We start from the raw sequence: 24,452 nt of genomic DNA on the forward strand, positions 1-24,452 counted from the left end.
TTTAGTGGACTTGTTGCTTGCGGTTAACAGCAAAACAGAAGAAATGCAGAATTGACAGAAATGTTTTAAGTTAAATGTGTTCATATCGACAAAAGGCAGGTTACACAGACATAACACAACTCAGTCATGTGATGGATGATTGGGAAACAAACTAGACTGAGTACCAGTCTGTTTGTGCTATAATAAGAATAATAATAATAATAATATGCCATTTTTAGCAGACGCTTTTATCCAAAGCGACTTACAGTCGTGGGTGCATAAATTTTTTGTGTATGGGTGGTCCCGGGGATCGAACCCACTACCTTGGCGTTACAAGCGCCGTGCTCTACCAGCTGAGCTACAGAGGACCACATTCCAACTCTGTATCACTCATTGTTATGACACTGTTTTGACAATGAGCAATGGAGTTGGCAAGAACAAACCGATCTGGGACCTGGCTATGGGGACACTACAAACTAGGGAAACTCTGACTATTTCATAGTGAGGCTAAATGCATTGCATGCATATCATCACAAATTCCTATTATTAACAGTGTTGAACAATATTTTTTTGAACAAATGTTATAACGATAAAATGAAACAAGATTACGACATGGTACTTGAAGGAGAAACAGAGGTGAATAATTTGGTACACTGTTTAAATTGAGCACATCTAAGCAAAATCTATACTTTGTCATATATTTTACCTTTATTTCACTAGGCAAGTCAGTTAAGAACAAAATCTTATTTACAATGACGGCCTACACCGGCCAAACCCGGACGATGCTGGGCCAATTGTGCGCCACCCTATGGGACTCCCAATCACGGCCGGTGTGATACAGCCTGGAATCGAACCAGGGGGTCTATAGTGACCCCTCAAGCACTGAGATGCAGTGCCTTAGACCGCTGCCCCACTTGGGAGCCCATGATGATATAAACAGATGGATGTGTTCTAAAGTAGTATGGCCATACCATCTATTGGCTGATTTGGTGATCTGGAGTGCAGGTAATTCATATAAGTCATATTCTACAAGTATGCTGGCGGTGGCGGCAGCTGCCTCGGTGCCCATCTCGTTCACCTCTATAAAGGCCTTGTGCACTACATCAGACAACTCCAGGTCGTCGTTGGGCGACATGCCTGAGAAATCACTCCTGGATGAGTTGAAGGCGTCCACTATGCCCATGCTAGACAAAACTACATTCAGGTCGTAGGTCTCCTCCAACTTAAATTTTGGCTGATTTACCCCTTACCTTCATGTACTGCATCCTTTCTGGCCCCGTCCACGCCGCAAAGTTCTTATGTATGAGATTCTTCTTCAGCTTCTCCACCCCAGTGGTGAAACTCCAGCTTTTCCAGCCCTCATCAGGGAGCTTGATGAGCATGCCCTACGATGGGAATGATCTGAGCATCTTCAGAATCTGGCACTTTGAACTGACCTTCTCTGGTATTGGCCTACTCAGATTCCTCTTTCCGCTGGCTCTTGAAGTAGATGGCATTCACCAACATTATTTTTGTTAGAGTTGACAGTCCCCTCCCAACAGGTTCTTGATTTTCCCCTATGTTTCTCCACCTAGCTGTTTTTCATCCTAGCAGCCTCTGCACTGGACTTGAAGTTGACAGACTCCAACTCTGCACCGTAGTACTTCTTGGTTTCACTGAGAAATGCCTCAGCAAACTGGTAAGACTGGTCTCCGTACAGGCATTTAGCCAGGCTCCGTGCATATGGGGCTCCCTCTTTGTTCAGCACAGACAAGAGTTTTCTGAACCCGTGATGGATGTCACCCTCAGCTTTGTGGAGGTGCAGGGCCTGTAACATATATGTGGCAGTATTGCCCCTGGCCACAAGGAACACCATGGCCAAAGAAGAAGAGCTGCTCAGAGGAGAGAAGAAAATGTTTCCTTTTCTGTTGCTCTCGCTGATCCTCTTGAAAAGATCCAGGGAAAAGCTGTTTGCCACAGACAGAGATTACATCCTTACTCTTGAGAGGCAGGGATGATTATGGCCTAATAGGGAATTGCAGTTTGATTTATAAAGCAGGAAGTGGGATGGGAGTTCCAGCAAAAATGAATGCAGCATGCACAGGAGACAGTGTAGAGTGCATGGCACAGATACAAATGTGAAAAGTATTCAATAAAAATAAAGTAACAAAGCAAACAAATATGTATTTTTCTGTCTTCGATCTATATATATGTGTGTGTGTGTGTGTGTGTGTGTGTGTGTGTGTGTGTGTGTGTGTGTATATATATATATATATATACAGTCATGGCCAAAATTGTTGGCACCCCTGAAATTTTTCCAGAAAATGAAGTATTTCTCACAGAAAAGTATTGAAATTACACATGTTTTGCTATGCACATGTTTATTTCCTTTGTGTGTATTGGAATAACACAAAAAAAAACAGGAAAAAAGCAAATTTGACATAATTTCACACAAAACTTAAAAAAATGGGCCGGACAAAGTTATTGGCACCCTTTCAAAATTGTGGATAAATAAGTTTGTTCCAAGCATGTGATGCTCCTTTAAACTCACCTGGGGCAAGTAACAGGTGTGGGCAATCTAAAAATCACACCTGAAAGCAGATAAAAAGGAGAGAAGTTGACTCAGTCTTTGCATTGTGTTTCTGTGTGTGCCACACTAAGCATGGAGAACAGAAAGAGGAAAAGAGAACTGTCTGAGGACTTGAGAACCAAAATTGTGGAAAAATATCAACAATCTCAAGGTTACAAGTCCATCTCCAGAGATCTAGATGTTCCTTTGTCCACAGTGCGCAACATGATCAAGAAGTTTGCAACCCATGGCACTGTAGCTAATCTCCCTGGACGTGGACGGAAGAGAAAAATTGATGAAAGGTTGCAACGCAGGATAGTCCGGATGGTGGATAAGCAGCCCCAAACAAGTTCCAAAGAAATTCAAGCTGTCCTGCAGGCTCAGGGTGCATCAGTGTCAGCGCGAACTATACGTCGAAATTTGAATGAAATGAAACGCTATGGCAGGAGACCCAGGAGGACCCCACTGCTGACACAGAGACATAAAAAAGCAAGACTACAGTTTGCCAAAATGTACATGAGTAAGCCAAATTCCTTCTGGGAGAACGTCTTATGGACAGATGAGACCAAGATAGAGCTTTTTGGTAAAGCACATCGTTCTACTGTTTACCGAAAATGTAATGAAGCCTTCAAAGAAAAGAACACAGTACCTACAGTCAAATATGGTGGAGGTTCAAAGATGTTTTGGGGTTGTTTTGCTGCCTCTGGCACTGGGTGCCTTGACTGTGTGCAAGGCATCATGAAATCTGAGGATTACCAAAGGATTTTGGGTCGCAATGTAGGGCCCAGTGTCAGAAAGCTGGGTTTGCGTCCGAGATCATGGGTCTTCCAGCAGGACAATGACCCCAAACATACTTCAAAAAGCACCCAGAAATGGATGGCAACAAAGCGCTGGAGAGTTCTGAAGTGGCCAGCAATGAGTCCAGATCTTAATCCCATTGAACACCTGTGGAGAGATCTTAAAATTGCTGTTGGGAAAAGGCACCCATCCAATATGAGAGACCTGGAGCAGTTTGCAAAAGAAGAGTGGTCCAAAATTCCGGGTGAGAGGTGTAAGAAGCTTATTGATGGTTATAGGAAGCGACTGATTTCAGTTATTTTTTCCAAAGGGTGTGCAACTAAATATTAAGTTAAGGGTGCCAATCATTTTGTCCGGCCCATTTTTTGAGTTTTGTGTGAAATTATGTCAAATTTGCTTTTTTCCTGTTTTTTTTGTGTTATTCCAATACACACAAAGGAAATAAACATGTGCATAGCAAAACATGTGTAATTTCAATACTTTTCTGTGAGAAATACTTCATTTTCTGGAAAAATTTCAGGGGTGCCAACAATTTTGGCCATGACTGTATATATATATATATATATATACACACACACACACACACACACACACACAGTACAATAGTTATTTACACATGAGAAGTGGGAAGTTCCACTTTAAAGGGATAGTTCACCCAAATTACAGATAGTTAATGTCTCTTTACCTTGACACTTAGTCTGTGGGCAAGAAACTTTTTAATTCACTCTTCAGATTTTTCATTACTTAGCTCCTGTTATCAACTGCTAATATTAGCATTGATAAAAAACAATAGAAGTGAAGGTGGCGTCTTGGATGTGAAGGGGACATAGGTTTAAAAAAAAATCAGGCATTATTGTCTTTCCTGGCCCAACTTTTATTTACATTTAGTCCTTTGGAACAACAATTACTATGAACATATAGATAAGGTATGTGAGTTGTTTAGATTAATGAAATGTGTTCACATGTGCTTCAAAGATCTCCACCCCCATTCCTGAGACCTGAGGCTGCAGAAGGACAGTGTTTCATTGGGGTTTCCTGCTGATTTAAACATTAGCCTTCCCCAAAGCTGCCTCCACACACCAATCTGGCCTAGCTCCGGCTCCCCCTCACCACAGCAATCTGGCCTAGCACCGGCTCCCCCTCACCACAGCAATCTGGCCTAGCTCCGGCTCCCCTTCACCACAGCAATCTGGCCTAGCACCGTCTCCCCTTCACCACAGCAATCTGGCCTAGCACCGGCTCCCCTTCACCACAGCAATCTGGCCTAGCACCGTCTCCCCCTCACCACAGCAATCTGGCCTATCACCGGCTCAGCTCTGGCTCCCCATCTAAACATGTCATCGTGCTTATATAGAGTGGATGGGCTCTACTCACCTGCATCCCTCCCCGATTTGAGATCAATCCAAGGGCACCGCTCCTCGCCTCTCCAGGCATTGCTTGATGGACTCACTCTCCCTGTCTCGGAGGCTGGTGTCACGGCCAATCAGTCAAAGTCACTGGCCTTTAATAGGACCCGGCTTTTAACTGAAGTCAGACGGTGTACTCATCCAGCCGCTATGACAGCTACGTCTTTGATAAACCCCTACCCCCCCCCCCCCCCCCCCCCACCACCGAATGTTATTTTCATCATCGCATAATGACTACATTTAACCCTCAGTATACCTAGCCAGTATGCATATATTCCTCTCTTTTAAAACAGGTGGGCAAGTTCTAATGATGCTGGAATTGAGTGGGGTTTTGGAATTGATCATCTTCAGACTGTTGTAGCTGAAAGCATCCTGTCCGATATTCGCTTGCTATCACAAGCACATGTTCCTAACTTCCTCTTTTCTTCCTCCTGCAGATCGAGTGCATGGTGGCTTCAGAGGTTATGCAGAGACACAAGAAGCTACAGTTTGAGAGGGGTGAGTGGGAGAGGAACCGATCTGTGACAGCCTCACCACTCATAGCCTGGTGTGTGTGTGTGTGTGGCGTGCGCGTCTGTGCGTCTCGCTCGCGTCCGTGTGTCTACTCTGGTCACAGGAGCCCCACCTGGCTCCCTTGTCTCCACACCATTTCAAAGTGACCAAGAGGACAATGACAACCCTCTACCTTGTCATGTGTGTACAGCCTTTGGCCGCTCTCTCTACAACATCTCTCATTCTTTACCTGGACTCTCACAGTCTCCAGTCCTGGCGGACTGTCACCTGCAGTACTGTCTCAATGTCACACAGGATTATCATCAGTGTCATTCCCAATATCAGAATGTTTGGCCTGTTGGCTGACCTATCGTGTCCTGGCTTCAATCCTGTCTCAATCCTAATCAAAGTTGAACACGACCCACAACCACAGAGAGGAAAGTATTCGGAAAGTATTCAGACCCCTTGACTTTTTCCACATTTTGTTACGTTACAGCCTTATTCTAAAATGTATTAAATAAAACATTGTCCTCATCAATCTACACACAATACCCCATGATGACAAAGTGAAAACAGGTTCTTAGAAATTTTTGCAAATGTATTAAAAATAAAAAACATACCTTATTTACATAAGTATTCAGACCCTTTTCTATAAGACTGGAAATTGAGCTCCGGTGCATCCTGTTTCCATTGAGCATCCTTGATGTTTCTACAACTTGATTGGAGTCCACCTTTGGTAAATTCAATTGATTGGACATGATTTGGAAAGGCACACACCTGTCTATATAATGTCCCACAGTTGACAGTGCATGTCAGAGCAAAAACCAAGCCATGAGGTCGAAGGAATTGTCCGTAGACCTCCGAGACGACAGGATTGTGTCGAAACACAGATCTGGGGAAGGGTACCAAAACATTTCTGCAGCAGTGAAGGTTCCCAAGAACACAGTGGCCTCCATCATTCTTAAATTGAATATGTTTGGAACCACCAAGACTCTTCCTAGAGCTGAAAGCCACTCCTCAGTTAAAGGCACATGACAGCCCCCTTGGAGTTTGCCAAAAGGCACCTAAAGACTCTCAGACCATGAGAAACAAGATTCTCTGGTCTGATGAAACCAAGATTGAACTTTTTTGCCTGAATGCCAAGCATCACATCTGGAGGAAACCTGGAACCATCCCTATGGTGAAGCATGGTGGTGGCAGCATCATGCTGTGGGGATGTTTCTCAGCGGCAGGGACTGGGAGACTAGTTAGGATTGAGGGAAAAAATGAACGGAGCAAAGTACAGAGAGATCCTTGATGAAAACCTGCTCCAGAGCACTCAGGACCTCAGACTGGGGTGAAGGTTCACCTTCCAACAGGACAACGACCCTAAGCACACAGCCAAGACAACGCAGGAGTGGCTTCGGGACAAGTCTGTGAATGTCCTTGAGTGGCCCAGCCATAGCCCGGACTTGAACCTGATCGAACATCTCTGGAGAGACCTGAAAATAGCTGTGCAGCAACGCTCCCCATCCAACCTGACAGAGCTTGTGAGGATCTGCAGAGAAGAATGGGAGAAACTCCCCAAATACAGGTGTGCCAAGCTTGTAGCGTCATACTCAAGAAGACTCGAGGCTGTAAAAACTGCCAAAGGTGCTTCAACAAAGTACTGTGTAAGGGGTCTAAATAATTCAGTTTTTTAGTTTTAATAATACATTTTCAAAAATCTCTAAAAACCTGTTTTTGCTTTGTCATTATGGGGTATTGTGTGTAGATTGAGGGGGGATGGGGGGGGACAATTTAATCCATTTTAGAATAAGGCTGTAATGTAACAAAATGTGGAAAAAGTCCAGGGGTTTGAATACTTTCCGAATGCAATGTATATCATGGCCTACAATATGTCTGGCTGGGGAATATGTCTTTACATGTATGAATATTTTCTCTCAAAGCCTTTAATCTTTGGTCCCAGTGTTCTGTTATAAATTCATCTGTCATTTACACATCTCCATATGGCTTTCGGGGTCACCTTATTTTTTTGTTTGTTGTAAATATCTTTTTTTAAATTGCAGCTGCAGAGTTTTAAAACACTTGTATATTGTTGCTTTAAATCAGTGCACAAGCGAGCACTCTCTCGCAGTCTTTCTCTCTCTCCATCAATTACGTTCAAATTGCATCCAAAATAGATAATCCTGTTCAAGATTGATATATAGGCCTATATATAGATGTCCTAGACTACCTCTTTCAGGTAATACATTCAATGCAGTATTAGCCTTATATTTAGCTAATGAATGATGGGTTATGCTTAAAAAGCTTCTAACTTATAGCCTCTGTAGATCTTTCTATACCTTTCCAATGTCGTAAAAAGAAAAACCTCTTGTGCAATACACATGCACCTGTGCTCCGCTGGCCTCTCTCTGTAAAAAACGCTCATCTTGGAGTCCCATGCAGGAAAAGCTAGACTAGAATAGCATGCTGGACTTTTTTTTTTGCTCTTCGTATACCAATAGACTATTCGAAGAGGGACGCAAGCTCTTGTTTGCTGAATGTTAAATAGAGCAGCCAATAGAACTCACGGGTAGTTTGAAAGAAGAGCGAACGCTCGATGACGGTAGGCTATAACAGTTTTTTTTTTTTCAGACCATAAACATTCTCGAAGTGAAAGCCTTCATCTTATTCTAGTCCTATATTATTCAAGCATGTCATTAGAATGATGAAGATAAGGACAACAAAACGTATTTCATTTAACTGTTGAAAGCGAGGAAGGAAGGAAGGAAGGAAGCAACACTAGAGCGAGAAAGAGGTAGGCAGGCTAATAACATTAGGGGAAATATTATAAAAAATGAAAGTCAAATTCTCTAGCATGTACTTGTAACTTTGTAGGCCACAGGTGCTGCACCAGAAACGCATGTTCTCTTCTGCTTTATAATGGTTTGAACGATGTGCGTAATTCCAGTCCATATAATACAGTATAATACAATACAGTACAGTAATACAGTTCACACTCAAAAAGATTAGCCTACTGGAGCTAGTTTCATTGATTTACCCAAGAGAGCATATAGCTAGCTACATCTATGTGCTTTTATGTTTTTCTGTCGTGCATAATGTGCAGTAGCCTATATATCATATAGCCTATGTATTGGATAACGGCACAATCATTTGGGATTTTTGGGGCTTGGGCTCATGAAATGTCTTTAATGTAGGGATATTTAATCAGGCTCAGGTTGCATCAGGCTTGAATTTCTTATCAAAGCTCTAATCAAATCCAGACATAGGCCTATTTATATGCTTTATAATGCTTTTGAATGACACTTCCGGTTTTGGCGGGAAATACTGGGTTACCCGGGTGAAAAGTTATTTATTCTCGGGATGGAATGTTTTTTTGTAAAATATCGGGAAAATATTCAACCCTAGTGTGCATGCATACACATACAAACACACACACACAATATGGTGACCGTGGCCACATTAGATCCCCATAAATGAGTATAAATATTTAAGAAAAGCCAGGGAGATGAGTGGATAAAGGCAGTCAGCCATCTCATCAACTTTCCAGGCCAGCCAGGCAGAATAGCGTCTGAAACCGTTCCATATTTGACAGAGCCAAAGACTGCATGTGGAATTGCGTGCAAGCAAGGGGCTGTCACATTGGACACAAGCAGTGTGTGTTTTCGATTGGGACAGGATGGTCGGGTTTGTTTTGTAGCGACAGACCAAACTTTGAGCATCTACCAGTTTTGTTTAGTTTGGTAGAAGCAAATGTAATTTAAATGGAGAAAAATTGAAGGGTATTTAGCTGCCGTGTTATGAACCAACTGAAGTAGATTTGTGTCTGTGTGTGCGTATGTGAACTTACACATGATTGGGAGTTTGTGTTTACGTCAGTCACAATTGTGCTTGTGAATGCGATTGTATGTGTACTTGTGCATAGGTCAGAGTGCAATGTAAGAAAAAATTTTACAAACCAAACCAATCTCACTGTACACACATACATGAAAGAAGACAACAATCAACAATAAAGTAGTAAAAAATACATAGCAAAAACAATCCAAATACTATAATCACATCATTAATATCTCTGTAATTTCTGCAAAAAGCCATTGCATTGAATGTGTGTGTTGCCACAATATTTTAATGTGCGTGTGTGACATGTAGAGACATAGGCACTACAATCACTTATGACCTCATGACCTAATGTCACCTCATGTCAGCATGCTTTGGCAGCAGTCACCATACCACTACCACACAAGTGGGCGGGGGTTACAGTACTGTCTGTTGGTGGTGACACCTGATTTTGTGCCACCACAGAGGTGCTTCTGGACCCGTGTCTGACGTGGTGCCCGTCGTCGTCGTGCCAGTCAGTGTGCCAGCTGAAGGAGACTGAGGTGGCGCTGCCCCAGCTGGTGCAGTGTGCCGTGTGCACCCTGGAGTTCTGCTCGGCCTGCAAGGCTAACTGGCACCCCGGGCAGGCCTGCCCACCACAGGAGAACAACCTGCCCATCACCGCCTTCCTACCTGGAGAGACCAGGTATGGAAGTGGACAGTCTCCTCTAGGGTTGGACGTTATACCGGGGTATTTGGAAAAAGCCACGGGATGATTTTTCAATAACGTCAATACCGTTTAAACTATTTATTTGAAGTGTTTTAATAAATATGAGTATTTGTAGCTACTTTTAAGTAAATACCTGCAGTCAACTTGTGCAATACGTTAGGAGATAAAGAAGATTGCGTTCTTCATTTCACCCCTCACATTATTTTGAAGCTTACGGTAGTCCCCAACGACGAGAGACCAGGGCCTTGTGAGTCACTCACTGTTGTGCAGCACGCACCAGGTGATCTAATTACAGTATGGAATTCACAACTGTTTGCCAGCTAGAAATCTTAACTATTAAGTTAACTGTCTAAAATGTGATAAATGCTCTGCAGTTGTGCATTTGGTTTGCTAATTTAGTAGCTAGTTAGCTATCTAGCTAAGTGGTTAGCTTCTTCCAAAATCAAGCATTTGCTTGGTAACAGCAGAGAATCCCCTCCTTGATCAAGAGCCTTGCTGGTTAAAATTAGTTTTGTGCGTACAGCAAACTGTGAGTAGCGTTTTTTTGTTACTTGTATAGTTTAGGTCAGAAACTGTACAAAATGTTTGCAATGCGCTCGTTGGCATTTAGTTATCATTCTCTATGGGATTTGACATGTACTTGTTAGCAATGCTAACATTTGGATTACAGAGTATCAGTGATCCTTGTGTTCATTGCCGGTATTACTGAATATCCCGGTATGGTACAAAGTCGGTAGGATAACGCCCAATACTCTAACCAAGACTCTACTTTCCTCTTTCTCCTCTTTTTCCTCCTCTTTCTTCATCTCAATCACTTCCTCTCCTCCCCAACACATCCTTCCTACCCATAGAGACCAGGTATAGAGCTGGAGTTTGTCCTCTTCCTCCTCCTCTGTCTTCACCATATTTAAGACACCCTCCAGCCATCTTTGAACTTTTACTGTTGAAAAGCGATATCCCAAGTATAAATCCAGTCAAGTACACACACTAAAGGGTAAAAAAAATAAGTTTTGAGCAAAAAAATTTTGGGGGGGGTTGACAACTGAAATCTTCAAGGAGTAGGGCATTCGAGCCAGAGTTGGTCTGATGGGATGTCGTGATGTCATCGGCCTCCCCCGTTGCTTGAGGAGCAATAGAGAACAAAAGAGGAAAGCTCACCCCTCCACATGTGCCATGTCATGACATACCTGCACCACCTATTGAGATGTGCCTATTGTTTAGTAAATCTGGGTGTTAAATGAGGTGAAAAAGAGACTGGAGTGCCACTTTAATCACGCTCTCCTTTCCATCACCTCAAACTAGTTGAATAGGGTTACACTCGTGACCACTGAATGACATTTCATCCCAAAAAGCAGCACTTGGGGCCTTATTCAATCAACCTGCGTAACTGGCTTTAATAAGTTGCTGGAAACATGGTTTTGTTGAGAGCATAAACATAAGTTTGACGGGAATAATGTTCTTGTTTTGGAAACCCTGGTGCCATTATCCACACACACACACACACACACACACACCTATTCATTGTTTCCTTCTCATGTTGATGATCTGCCCTCATCTGTCCTCTCTACTGAGGACACTGTGAGGGCACAGCCTCTGTCCTCTCTACTGAGGACACTGTGAGGGCACAGCCTCTGTCCTCTCTACTGAGGACACTGTGAGGGCACAGCCTCTGTCCTCTCTACTGAGGACACTGTGAGGGCACAGCCTCTGTCCTCTCTACTGAGGACACTGTGAGGGCACAGCCTCTGTCCTCTCTACTGAGGACACTGAGGGCACAGCCTCTGTCCTCTCTACTGAGGACACTGTGAGGGCACAGCCTCTGTCCTCTCTACTGAGGACACTGTGAGGGCACAGCCTCTGTCCTCTCTACTGAGGACACTGTGAGGGCACAGCCTCTGTCCTCTCTACTGAGGACACTGTGAGGGCACAGCCTCTGTCCTCTCTACTGAGGACACTGTGAGGACACAGCCTCTGTCCTCTCTACTGAGGACACTGTGAGGGCACAGCCTCTGTCCTCTCTACTGAGGACACTGTGAGGACACAGCCTCTGTCCTCTCTACTGAGGACACTGTGAGGGCACAGCCTCTGTCCTCTCTACTGAGGACACTGTGAGGACACAACCTCTGTCCTCTCTACTGAGGATACTGTGAGGACACAACCTCTGGTCCCTGTGGGAACCTGTATTTACCATCCAGTCAGCTCTCTGTTCCTGGATACCAGCCTAGTGACCGCTGTTGATGGCTCCAGGAAGCCTGCTGCTCTCATGCATAACCCTATGGCATGAATCATGTAGTAGTCTCTAGTCATCTAGTACATTCTAGTGGATATTTAATATGACTGAGTGTATTGGCTGGAGCAGATTGCCTGATGGTAGTGCTGGGACCCATGGTGTCAGTTAAGAGCTATGGATGCAAGTACTAAAGTCACAGAGGAAGTCGTACAGGGAGCCAGTAGATCAATTTATGACTGTAACTCATAGCCAATCTGAATTTGGACGAGTCATCTACTTAAAACTATAGGATGTGGTGGTCCAGTTTTAAAGCCATCTAAAAGTAGAGCGAAGGGGAGAGAGTGTTGTTGAGTTGTCCTCAGATGTCACAAAAGGCCCCAGTGGTTAAAGGGAATGTTCAGGATTTTACAATTTAAGTAGTCTATGGGCCAGGAAAAACTGTAATCCATGGTTCGGTTTTCTCTAAACAGCCACAACAAACTTTAGCTAAACATTTTCAAAATTCCATGGCCAAATAAACTCAAATCAGCGCCACATTTAGTTTGATGCTACTTAAAGTATTTTTTTTTTTTTTACATGCACACATGCCCCCATCACTTCCATTGATTGTTAGCTAGGGGTGGCTATAGTTAGCTGATGTTTGTATTGGCTGTTTAAATAAAAATAGAACCATGGGATTACAGTTTTTCCTGGCCCATAGACTACCTTCAGGTTGAGGAACCAACTAACATCCAGTTGTAAAATCCTGAACTTCCTCTTTGAAGCGGCAATCAGCAGTTGAAACAATAACAAAGCGTATCCCTGCCCCTGTTTCGGTAAAAAGCTGAGGGATGGGGCTGGAGAAATGTAACCACTCTTAAATTCATAGACAGAGCTATGGATGCAAGTACTGACCATCCATGATATCAAAATGGTAGTTTTAACCATGTTTTACAGTGTTTGTTTACATTTACATTGTATACAAACAGAGTAAAACAAGCTTATTTTGGTTTCTCATGGGGTATGTATGACAGCTTTATAATTTATATTCTTCAAGAATCAATGGGTACATTTCATTTATCCATCCCAAAATGGATGTATCAGCTGCAGATTGCCCCTTTTAAACTCTCAGCCTCCTCTCTTACCCCCGCTGTCAAGACTGTATGGCTTTTACTGTCATGCTTCAGTTGTCTTAACAACGAGCTCTGGAGCACATTCTTCCTTATCCTCTCTCCCCTCGGAGAGTGTGGGAGGGAAATTAGCCTCCTAATTTGCATGGCCTCCTCTTACACTATTAGCCAGATCTGCACCCAGCTGACATATGAAGCAATTATCACAAAGGGCAAATGTTATCCTCAGTGGACCGATCCCATTTTGCACTGAGCTTGCTGCCTTTCGCTGATAATATTTGTTTTAGTTTCACTCCGTTGCCATTGCTCAGACAAAACAGACAGCATTCAGGAGAAAGATGCTCTCTCCTCAATCCTCACACGATCCAGGTATTTTACCTTATGATCTTGAACCTGTATTCCATTACATTCAGGCCTCCATCCCTTTCCTTCCAGAGTAGAAGCTAGAATCCGAATGTCCTGTTTTGTTGCAAAATGGCTGCCAGGGTATCAAATTAAGGAGGAAGTGAGAGGTGTGCCTTAATTCACTCTGGCCATATGGGATCAATAGCTGGAGAATTGGCTCAGGAAATGACTGGGCTTGTTCTGTGTCCAGCTCTCTGAGACTCTTGAGAGGACATCCGACAGCATCACCTGCTCTCCTCCTCTCTGGCCTGAAGAGTCAGCAGCATTCAAAATGGAGAGAAAATGCCTGCCTTTAAGGTGATGAGGGGAAAGAAAGGACTGAAAGGAGTAGGAAAAAGAAAGGCCAAGACGAGCACACTTTGGCTTTTTCATTTTATTTGCATTGCAAGTGTTTAGGGGAAAATGCTGTTTATTGCAAGCTTGGATCTATTGTACAGTTACAAAGGCTATAACAGCTCTGTGGCTTGATGCACTGTATGGGTGGAACATCTCTGGCTGCGTTCTGGGTCTCTGATGTTTGTTAGCATTATTCAGCAAAATGAACGTTGCGCTCGCTCTCTCTCTCTCTCTCTCTCACACTCACTGTGTCTCCTCAGCTCCTTCTACAAGAGTGACGATGACGACGGTCCCATCAAGCGCTGTCCCAAGTGTAAGATGTACATAGAGAGAGACGAGGGCTGTGCCCAGATGATGTGCAAGAACTGCAAACACGCCTTCTGCTGGTACTGCCTGGAGTCACTGGACGTGAGTAGAGAACCCTGTCTCCCTCACACACACGCCTTTCTGCTGGTACTTTCTAGAGTTCCTGGACGTGAGTACAACGTTGTCCCAATGTTTGCCCGAAACACCTCCGCACAAGTACTGCTACAACATGCTCACGTTCTTATAGAATAAACACGCGTATCTTTGCAAATGATTTTTTTATTTAGCTTTACAGAGTATGTTGGACCTGACTGCAATACAGCAGTCTGATATTTGCATAGAATTCACTCGTTCTGGTGTTAGCAGTGTTAGCAGTGATTCAATGTGTTACATGGGAGTAACAGCACTGCAGGAGGTGTGATAAGGCTGCAAATCAAATGTTATTTGTCACATGCGTCGAATACAACAGGTGTAGAGCTTACAGTGAAATGCTTACTTACAAGCCCTTAACCAACAATGCAGTTTTAAGAAAGAATACCAAAAAAAAAACAGTTGGCCAAAAAAACAGTTGGCCATTTGATTAGATGTTCAAGAGTCTTATGGCTTGGGGGTAGAAGCTGTTTAGAAGCCTCCTGGACGTAGACTTAGCGCGCCGGTACCGCTTGCCGTGCGATGGGAGAGAGAACAGTCTATGACTAGGGTGGCTGGAGTCTTTGACAATTTTTAGGGCCTTCCTCTGACACCGCCTGGTATAGAGGTCCCAGTGATGTACTGGGCCGTTAGCACTACCCTCTGTAGTGCCTTGCAGCCGGAGGCCGAGCAGTTGCCGTACCAGGCAGTGATGCAACCAGTCAGGATGCTCTCGATGGTGCAGCTGTAGAGCCTTTTGAGGATCTGAGGACCCATGCCAAATCTTTTCAGTCTCCTTAGGGGGAATAGGTTTTGTTGTGCCCTCTTCACAACTGTCTTGGTGTGCTTGGACCATGATAGTTTGTTGGTGATGTGGACACCAAGGAACTTGAAGCTCTCAACCTGCTCCACTACGGCCCTGTCGATGAGAATGGGGGGTACTCGGTCCTCTTCTTTTTCCTGTAGTCCACAATCATCTCCTTTGTCTTGATCACGTTGAGGGAGAGGTTGTTGTCCAGGCACCACACAGCCAGGTCTCTGACCTCCTCCCGATAGGCTGTCTCGTCATTGTTGGTGATCAGGCCTACCACTGTTGTGTCATCGGCAAACTTAATAATAATATGCCATTTAGCAGACGCTTTTATCCAAAGCGACTTACAGTCATGCGTGCATACATTTTTGTGTATGGGTGGTCCCGGGGATCGAACCCACTACCTTGGCGTTACAAGCGCCATGCTCTACCAGCTGAGCTACAGAGGACCACATTAATGATGGTGTTGGAGTCGTGCCTGGCCATGCAGTCATGAGTGAACAGGAAGTACAGGAGGGGACTGAGCACGCACCCCTGAGGGGCCCCCGTGTTGAGGATCAGCGTGGTGGATGTGTTGTTACCTACCCTTACCACCTGGTGGCGGTCCGTCAGGAAGTCCAGGATCCAGTTGCAGAGGGAGGTGTTTAGTCCCAGGGTCCTTAGCTTAGTGATGAGCTTTGAGGGGACTATGGTGTTGAACGCTGAGCTGTAGTCAATGAATAGCATTCTCACATAGGTGTTCCTTTTGTCCATGTGTGAAAGGGCAGTGTGGAGCGCAATAGAGATTGCATTATCTGTGGATCTGTTGGGGCGGTATGCAAATTGGAGTGTGTCTAGGGTTTCTGGGATAATGGTGTTGATGTGAGCCATGACCAGCCTTTCAAAGCACTTCATGGCTACAGACGTGAGTGCTACGGCAGTCGTTTAGGAAGGTCACCTTAGTGTTCTTGGGCACAGGGACTATGGTGGTCTGCTTGAAACATGTTGGTATTACAGACTCAGACAGGGAGAGGTTGAAAATGTCAGTGAAGACACTTGCCAGTTGGTCAGCGCATGCTCGGAGTACACGTCCTGGTAATCCGTCTGGCCCTGCGGCCTTGTGAATGTTGACCTGTTTAAAGGTCTTAGTCACATCGGCTACGGAGTGCGTGATCACAGTCGTCCGGAACAGTTTATTTTATCTGTGCTTGTAGGAAGATAGGAGGCTTTACTGGCAGTGTCTTAAGTAAATCCTCATTACAGACCACAGGCGATTTATACTGCACTGGCCATTTTAAAAGCAATTTTCTCCCAGCAGCTGCCTCTGAGTACTAATGATAGATAATTATTCTCTCTCTCTCTCTCTGTCTGTGATGTCTTGTGTGTGTTTTGCGTATGTGCATGTGTCTCTGTGTGTGTGACACAGGATGACTTCCTCCTGATCCACTTTGACAAAGGACCCTGTCGAAACAAACTGGGTCACTCCAGGTCATCTGTCACCTGGCACAGAACACAGGTAAGTTAGTGTGTTAGCACACTCAGTGTTCTCCTTTGGAACTTTCTTTCGCTCTCTCTTTCACACACTGGACTTCACGTGTTCATCATGAATACACATGGATGGTGCTCTGTAAAAACACTGGTCGGTAGAAGAGCACAGGTTGGTTCGTGTGTTGGCCCATTATTGTTGGTTAGAACATGTCTCTGGCATTACATTGCTATCTTCTACGTAATTTCCTTTCTATAATATGTGTACATTTGCTATTCACTGGGACATAGTAAAGCTTTTAGTTTGGCACAAATAGAGAGATAGTCAGTCGCAACATATACATTACATAGCACATGCTATACATTGGAAAATCAAAGTCCATATGTCCTTTAGAATTGTTATTTTAATATTGATTTAATGCAACAACAAAAAAATTAATCATCTTACATCACCAACTCATTTTTCAGCTATAACTACAGTATCTTCAAGCACATATCTATTCATAGACGAGCACATTTCCTGTGTTTAATAGAGTATTGTGACTGCTAGCTTACACACTGACATCTGTTGCCCAGTGTGACAGGCTGAGTCATGAGCATGGTTACAGCTTGTGTACCTCCTGTACCCAGCCCATACAAACCTCACTGCTTCCTACCCAGCCCATACAAACCTCACTGCTTCCTACCCAGCCCATACAACCTCACTGCTTCCTACCCAGCCCATACAATCCTCACTGCTTCCTACCCAGCCCATACAACCTCACTGCTTCCTACCCAGCCCATACAACCTCACTGCTTCCTACCCAGCCCATACAATCCTCACTGCTTCCTACCCAGCCCATACAAACCTCACTGCTTCCTACCCAGCCCATACAACCTCACTGCTTCCTACCCAGCCCATACAACCTCACTGCTTCCTACCCAGCCCATACAAACCTCACTGCTTCTTACCCAGCCCATACAACCTCACTGCTTCCTACCCAGCCCATACAACCTCACTGCTTCCTACCCAGCCCATACAATCCTCACTGTTTCCTACCCAGCCCATACAATACTCACTGCTTCCTACCCAGCCCATACAATCCTCACTGCTTCCTACCCAGCCCATACAACCTCACTGCTTCCTACCCAGCCCTTACAACCTCACTGCTTCCTACCCAGCCCTTACAACCTCACTGCTTCCTACCCAGCCCATACAATCCTCACTGCTTCCTACCCAGCCCATACAACCTCACTGCTTCCTACCCAGCCCATACAATCCTCACTTCTTCCTACCCAGCCCATACAACCTCACTGCTTCCAAAGACCTTAAGAAACCTGTCGCTCTCTCTAACTCCTCATGAATACATAACACAGCCAGGGCCCTTATTCACAAAAGGAGTGCTGCTCTAGGATCAGGTCCCCCCCGTCCATGTAATCATATTCATTGTGATCTAAAAGGCAAAACTGATCATAGATCAGCACTCCTACTCTGAGACATTTTATGAATAAAGGCCCTGATCTGATAGGGCAAATCCAGCCTTTATGAAAGCTCAGCCGCTGTCTGACTTCAGATCAGTTCTGGGATTGTGTCCACTAGGGATGCCATAGGAGGAATGAAGGTCACCTCTCTGGGCTTACTGTTCTACTCTCTGGGCTTACTGTTCTACTCTCTGGGCTTACTGTTCTACTCTCTAGGCTTACTGTTCTACTCTCTAGGCTTACTGTTCTACTCTCTGGGCTTACTGTTCTACTCTCTGGGCTTACTGTTCTACTCTCTGGGCTTACTGTTCTACTCTCTAGGCTTACTGTTCTACTCTCTGGGCTTACTGTTCTACTCTCTAGGCTTACTGTTCTACTCTCTGGGCTTACTGTTCTACTCTCTGGGCTTACTGTTCTACTCTCTGGGCTTACTGTTCTACTCTCTGGGCTTACTGTTCTACTCTCTGGGCTTACTGTTCTACTCTCTGGGCTTACTGTTCTACTCTCTGGGCTTACTGTTCTACTCTCTGGGCTTACTGTTCTACTCTCTAGGCTTACTGTTCTACTCTCTGGGCTTACTGTTCTACTCTCTGGGCTTACTGTTCTACTCTCTGGGCTTACTGTTCTACTCTCTGGGCTTACTGTTCTACTCTCTGGGCTTACTGTTCTACTCTCTAGGCTTACTGTTCTACTCTCTAGGCTTACTGTTCTACTCTCTGGGCTTACTGTTCTACTCTCTAGGCTTACTGTTCTCAGACCAGACATGGTCTATTCTATACAATAGCGTTGTCAGGGTTTGTTGATATGAGCAAACAGGATATCATGTTAATACATGTATGCCGGCACCACTAAATGTTCATGTGGTGCTCGTCTGGGGAATAATGTAAATATGAATATCTCCACAAGAGGAAGAGAACTGAAACGCCCAAGAGTGGATCGCAACTATGATATGTATCCATGCATATGGTGCTCTTTAATTAAAAGGTCTTTGTCAAAGGGTATTACGTTAAACCATCTAGCTGACCGTCAAAATGGTCAATTTGCAGTTATTTTTTGATGATAACTATATCTCGCTCTCTGCCATCTTGTCCTTCACAGACATGCCCTGGGGTGATCCCAAAAATGAATCTCTGACTCCTGCTCTGAAACTGGCAGAATTGCGTTATGTTATTCTAAGAAGGAGATCTTGCCTGTAAATGCATGTTTTGAATGCCATTTTGTAGCTGAGGAGATGTTGGGCTGGAATCAGATGCCACCATGTGGTGAGATAGGTGACTGAAAAGAAGAGGATACCCAGCACACACAGAGGTTCAATAAGGCCAAACGAGAAAATGTTTTGAGAAGGAAAGTGAAAATGGCTTGGAGTCTAATTATCCTGTTAAGGGATTTCGCAGATGCTAGTCCTCTTTTCAAAGTATTTTCTCTATAGTGCTACATGTGTTGTCCTTTTGATATTTTTTCTATGTATCTAAACAAACAGTGTCTTATTTGCTGGCGCCTCTGTGTTGTTGCATTCTCTCACCCTCTTACTTTCTCTCTTCTCCCCTCCCCCTCTCTCCTCTCACTCTCTCTCCTCTCCCTTCCTCTCTCGATCTCCTCTCTCTCTCCAGGTGGTGGGGATCTTTGCTGGCTTTGGCCTGCTCCTGCTGGTGGCCTCTCCCTTCCTCCTCCTGGCCACACCATTCATCCTCTGCTGCAAGTGCAAGTGCAGCAAAGGAGATGACGACCCCTTTCCCACCTAAACCCCACCTCACCCCACCAAGCAGGCGGGTGAATAGTCCCCCCCCCTCCCCTGCCATGGGCCATTTTTCCTTTTTGTTCCTTTTTCTGTTTCCTCCCTCCAACCTTGGAGCGCTGCTTCATTTAACGGGACTGGGGCCTAGCTGTGCTGTCTCGCCCAGCCGCGTCCCGATCCATCTCACTCCACAGTGTCATGGTGGGAGAGGAGGAGGAGGAGGAGGAGGAGGAGGAGACCCTGTGCCCCCTGGCCTGGTGGAAGAGATCAAAGGTCACAGAGGTCAGACTTTGAGGAGGACAATGATGCCCCTCTCTGTATGGGTTTGGGGGCTTGTGTACGTATACTGTTACAGGGCCACTCTGAGGCGTTGAGCTGTGCTTCAGGCAGTACAAGACAAGAGGAGGATGTTTTATCAAGACAAGAGGGTGTTTTATCAAGACAAGAGGAGGGTGTTTTATCAAGACAAGGGATAAACACATTAGGATGTCTTGATCAGGTTTGGGGTCAATTCGAATTGAAGGCAGTCAATTCAGGAAGTAAACTAAAATTACAATTCAATAATTGAAAAAATTGCATTTATTTTAATGACTTCTCAATAAACTGAAAAGTAGAAACTATTTATTTCAAACGTTTTTACATTTCAGAATTAGAAATTCAAATCACTTCCATGAATTTACTGCCTTCAATTTGAATTGAGCCTAACCCTGTTCTAGATCCCCTCGTCGGGACATTTTCACGCAGAAGCCGCTAAAATCAGAGGACCTTTCACTTGAACTCACTTTAATCGAGTTTCTGTTTTTGTTCATTTGTGGAACACAAAGCTTTCAACCCCCCTGCTCGCTCTCTGTGTAGCTCTCAACATACAGGAAGTAGCACTGGAGTTACATGATGACACACCTTTTGTGTTCACTCTGTTTGCACATGAGACTCCGTTTGTCACTTTAAGGACCGGGGCGGGAGTTGGGAGGTTTTCTCTCTCTCACTCCCCTGTTCAGCACGTTCACTTGGTGATGTCAATGTTTTTGTAATATTTTGCTCTGTTCCAACTATCAGCAAGAAGGTATTCCTTTTACGAATTCTTATATGTGTCTGCAGGTATTTGTGAGGGTGTCCCATTAAGATAATCATGGCCCTGTGTTCACACGGTCTCAGAGTAGGACTGCTGATCTAGGCAAGACTAAACTGATCCTAGATTAGCACTCTTACTCTGAAACACTTTGTGAATACAGGCCCTGAACCTTAGTGTCCCCATCCACACAGATGTGAACAAACCATTTGGAACTGGTTCCGGCTTCTGTTGTCGAATGGAATACCTGAATATAGATGTCATGCCATTCATTCCGAGTTCCTCTAATCCCAGATAAGCATATTGCTTAGCCAAATAGAAACAAATGGCCTTAAATAAATTAGAAAAGTAGCCAAAAAGCCACCTTTAGTAGTCTGAAGAATATGGCTTTTGTCCAATTCCGTCCTTATGAAAGCACACTTAAATTATGAATTTGTGTAATGCATCACAATCAGTCATTAAAACCTGTTTATTGTCAGGTAGAACATAAGAGATGAATTCATGTCTCTCTGATACAAAGATGTCTCTTCATATCATCCATATCACATTGATGTTGGTCATATATATCCAACTACTGTAATGAACAATAATCCTATACAAATGTTTTTTGTTGTGTGAACCAGTGGAAAACTTGCATATGTTAGTGGTATGGTTGTCAATGTTTTCATTAGGAGAAAGTCGATCTCTCTCTACATGCAGCTAACCTTTGCAAGGATATCAAAACGTCACTAGACTGTTTTGGACACATCCGAAAGCTGCTCTACACATCACTGTATCTATGCAAGTTTGTACGTTTCCAATCTTACTAGGTCTTGCTAATAGTGTGGTCATAGCAAGTGGTTCAGTATGTTATACCAGATTCCCTGTGCCATCATCTCATCATACGGTAGTGTTTTACAAAAGGGTGGTTGACTTACATCAGATGTATCATGGATTTGATTTGACCTATCTGGGAAGTCCTGCATGATTGAATCACCATCCTTTGTCCTTATGTAGTTCCATCAGACCGTGTGGTGAGGATGCATGTAGCTACACCATTTCTCGCTCTGAAACACATTCAAAGGGGCAATCTGCTACATCAAGTTTTTGACTTTTAATTTCATTATAGCCATTGATTCATGAAGAATATAACTGTCTCATGAGCTTAGTGCAACTGTATAACCCCATTAGAAACCAAACTATAAGCTTGTTTTACGCCTTTGTTTATAAACAATAATTGTATAGCCTCAAAATTGTTAACTATAGTTTTGATATCATGGATGGTCAGTCCTTGCATCCATAGCTGTTTTATGAATTTAAGATTGGTTACATTTCTCCTTCTGCTGTTTACCGAAACGGTGGCGAGGTGCCCACTTTTTTTATTGTTTGAACTGCAGATTGCCCCTAAACTCGAGGAGTCATTATCATTTCAACCATCACTTAGCTACTTTGGAACACATACAGAATACTGAGATACTCTTCCCAGAAGTTCCTGATTTTAATGTTGCTCTTCCATATTGGTCTCCATGTAGCATTCAAATAGGGGGTATGGCAGTTACTGGAACTAGCATTAGCTATCACCTTACCTCATGGTAGCCATTTACTTTAAAAACACAAAGAGAATGTTCGCCTAAATGTTTGAGTACCTCGTCTGTAGCCTCATTTTCTTCTAACCCTTAATGCATCAAAGCCTGTAATTCCAAAACTTTTCACTTGATCTTATTGAACCTTCTTTTCTGGCAGTAAGTAATATTAAGGTCTCAACTGAACATGTGGATCACTGAGCTGACCATGACTTTGTATGACTATCTTGCCAAGCAAGTCTCTCCTGGGTGGCAATGGCGAAATTGAATGGTGTAGAGTAAGTGAATAGCATGAAGCGTCTATATGGTGTGGATGTTAATGTTGGAGGTTGAGCTTTCTTCGAATACTCTACAGTATGACGGTGTACTATTGTTTTGGTTTTCAAGATGTAGTATGTTCATTAAATACTGTAGTTCTTTCTGGAAAGGTTGAGTTATTGAAGGGGTTCGGAGATTGTAATCAGAAAAAATGTAGCCTCTTTCCAGGCTTCCTCACAACTCGGAGACTTGGAAGGATGGCATTGTGGGACAATAGGAAATGTAACAGAGAACTGGAAACAAGTTATTATCCATTTGGTTTAGTGGGATGTTGAGCTGGGAAGAAATCTTGAATATTTGTCCTCTGACTCAACTGATTAGGTTGTTGGCTTTTCATATGGTTACACAGTATCTACCAATCAAACTACAAGGACTCGTACGGTCATTGGTGTCATCTGGTTTCATTCAGCATTATGCAGCAAAGGGCCAAAAATCGTACATTAAACGCCATTCACCTTGAGGTGAGGCCATGCATGTTGCACAATTATTTTCCAAGGCTTGAAACTTATTTTGCTTTGTTGACATTTCTATTGTAGTAAATTTAGGTTATGTAAAAAATTACGTTGCTCTTGGTTTTAAAATTGCATGTTGTACTCTACCGTTTCTATGTGTTTTAAGAAGACAAACTATGCCTCTTCATTTTAGGGACTGAAACAAGTCCTTAAATTCTGGACGTTTTTGGTCATGACATACTCTTTATCCTCGCTTTTGAAGTTTGCCTTTCACATTTAAGATACCTTTGTGTTATACTCGTTCTGTTGGCTTTGATGCAGTTAGTCATAAATGAATGACTTGTATTTGTGTTAACTGTGGAAGGGAAGAATTCAAATGTTCAACTTTTCAAAAGATGTAACCTTTTAATTTGGCATGTGGACAGCCTTGGATAAACCTTCTCCTTTGTATCTACTCTTTCACCAACACTGTGACATGGAATAAATTTGGTTGGTTGTTTTTTGTGACTCACATCTCCTCTGGACATAAAAACTAGTAGTCTCCCCCTCCTTCCCCTCTCTCTCCCCCTCCTTCCCCTCTCTCTCCCCCTCCTTCCCCTCTCTCTCCCCCTCCTTCCCCCTCTCTCTCCCCCTCCTTCCCCCTCTCTCTCCCCCTCCTTCCCCCTCTCTCGCCCCCTCCTTCCCCTCTCTCTCCCTTTCTGGACATAAATGTGGCATATTGACGTTAATGGCTGATTCACAGTATCGTCGACCAGAATCGTACTATGCTGGTCCTTTTTCAGCACGTTTCCAGCAACTATGGGGGATGTGTAAGCAGGCCAGCTCAGTACAACTTGACTTGATTTGGCCGTATGATGTGAATAAGGGAATACATTGAGCACAAAACGTTGAAAGCGGTATTTTCAACTTCTTTTCATCCAAAAATACGTATTTTCGATGTCTTTGGCTCATATGGAAGTTCTCACTAGTCCTCATCGGTCCCAAGAACATAACTCGTAAGTGCGCCCTCTGGTGTTAAAAGATGGATGGTACGTTCATACAACAAACTTTCAGCATGCTTATAAGAAAGGACATTCAACAAGCACTTACACAAATTACTGATGATTGGCTGAGAGAAATTGATGATAAAAATATATTGTGGGGGCTGTTTTGTTAGACTTCAGTGTGGCTTTTGACATTATCGATCATAGTCTGCTGCTAGAAAAAAAACGTGTTATGGCTTTACACCCCGTGCTATATTGTGGATAAAGAGTTACCAGTCTAACAGAACACAGAGGGTGTTCTTTAATGGAAGCCTCTCCACCATAATCCAGG

The 24,452-nt window shown here is 43.8% G+C and overlaps 2 protein-coding genes across 4 annotated transcripts in view; one reads left to right on the forward strand and one right to left on the reverse strand.

Moving 5' to 3' along the window:
• Window positions 1-21,301, forward strand: part of LOC311145922 (putative E3 ubiquitin-protein ligase RNF144A-A) — a 63,696-nt gene extending 42,395 nt beyond the window's left edge. The window contains exons 4-8 of one of the 3 annotated variants that reach the window (XM_084182306.1): window positions 5,169-5,229; window positions 9,508-9,727; window positions 14,092-14,239; window positions 16,483-16,572; window positions 19,613-21,301. In XM_084182306.1, the coding sequence (XP_084038432.1) occupies window positions 5,169-5,229; window positions 9,508-9,727; window positions 14,092-14,239; window positions 16,483-16,572; window positions 19,613-19,744 (651 nt within the window). In that variant the 3' untranslated portion in view covers window positions 19,745-21,301. Of the gene's footprint in view, window positions 1-5,168; window positions 5,230-9,507; window positions 9,728-14,091; window positions 14,240-16,482; window positions 16,964-19,612 lie in introns of those variants that run through there. The other 2 variants (XM_084182308.1, XM_084182307.1) reach the window with 2 other exon arrangements.
• Window positions 585-4,666, reverse strand: LOC311145857 (leukocyte elastase inhibitor-like; the record flags this gene model as incomplete). Its single annotated transcript, XM_084182199.1, has 4 exons — window positions 585-597; window positions 951-1,224; window positions 1,555-1,925; window positions 4,632-4,666. The coding sequence occupies 4 exons, from the start codon at window positions 4,664-4,666 to the stop codon at window positions 585-587; spliced, it is 693 nt and encodes a 230-aa protein (XP_084038325.1).
• Window positions 21,302-24,452: the final 3,151 nt, after the last annotated feature.

This window comes from Coregonus lavaretus (genome assembly GCF_964263955.1).
Source record: "Coregonus lavaretus genome assembly, chromosome: 18".
NCBI lineage: Eukaryota > Metazoa > Chordata > Actinopteri > Salmoniformes > Salmonidae > Coregonus > Coregonus lavaretus.